This window comes from Octopus bimaculoides, chromosome 4 (genome assembly GCF_001194135.2).
Source record: "Octopus bimaculoides isolate UCB-OBI-ISO-001 chromosome 4, ASM119413v2, whole genome shotgun sequence".
In the NCBI taxonomy this organism is placed as follows: domain Eukaryota; kingdom Metazoa; phylum Mollusca; class Cephalopoda; order Octopoda; family Octopodidae; genus Octopus; species Octopus bimaculoides.
Window position 1 is genome coordinate 74901106 of NC_068984.1, and position 973 is coordinate 74902078.

The 973-nt window shown below is 34.7% G+C and overlaps 1 protein-coding gene across 1 annotated transcript in view; it reads left to right on the top strand.

The window, feature by feature from the left end:
• The window catches only part of LOC106882964 (uncharacterized), a 63220-nt gene that overhangs the window by 58339 nt on the left and 3908 nt on the right, over positions 1 to 973 (top strand). Inside the window, exon 19 of the mRNA XM_052967636.1 lies at positions 681 to 965. Coding sequence (XP_052823596.1) covers positions 681 to 965 — 285 coding nt within the window. The remainder of the gene's footprint in view (positions 1 to 680; positions 966 to 973) is intronic.

The window sequence follows — 973 nt, forward strand, 5'->3', positions numbered from 1 at the left end:
TATATATATATATATATATGTATATATATATATATATATATTATACATACATACATACTTGCATTCATGCATGCATTCATACATACATACATACATACATATATACATACATACATACATGTACTTTCTCCTATACATATACGAAGGAGTGCTGAAAAATTTCTGACTTTGGGTAAAAGAAAATACAGGTGGATCAGTTAATTATGATTCTGTTCAACATACTCCCCTCACAGATTTCCGCGCTTATTGCAGCGGTCTTTCAGTTTTTTAAGCCCTGTAAAAAAGAAATCAGTACCCCCCCTCGTATGCGTATAAGTATGTAAAGGAGGAAGGGAGAGAGAGATTAAGACTGAAGAAACAAATCAGTTTGGCCTACAAACGGCAGTGATTCTGTACTTCACACTAATTCTCCTACTAACCTACTTCTCAACTGCAATTCTTATTCTTTCTGCATCATTTTCTATCTCTGTAAAACCCCCAAGTTGTCTTCACCCGAATTATTCTGCTTCATGAATTATTCTGAGAAACATGAGAATACTTCTGAGAAATTTCACAGAGGTTCGTTAAGATATAGTGATGATATTTCAAGACAAACTTTAAGAAATCTTGTCACTGCGATATCATCTATTATAGGTTGTCTTTGTTTTCATAATTTACCATGTTATTTCTTTTATACCTAGGCACTGATACCAATCACACTACACATGCAAACGGTACTGCGCATGCAAACAGTACCACACATACAAAAGGTACTTCACCTATGAAAGGTACTTCACCTATGAAAGATACTTCACCTATGAAAAGTACTTCACCTATGAAAGGTACTTCACCTATGAAAAGTACTTCACCTATGAAAGGTACTTCACCTATGAAAGATACTTCACCTATGAAAAGTACTTCACCTATGAAAGGTACTACACATGCAAAAGGTTCTGCACCTACAAAAGACAGTGCCGATACAAAAGGTAAGATC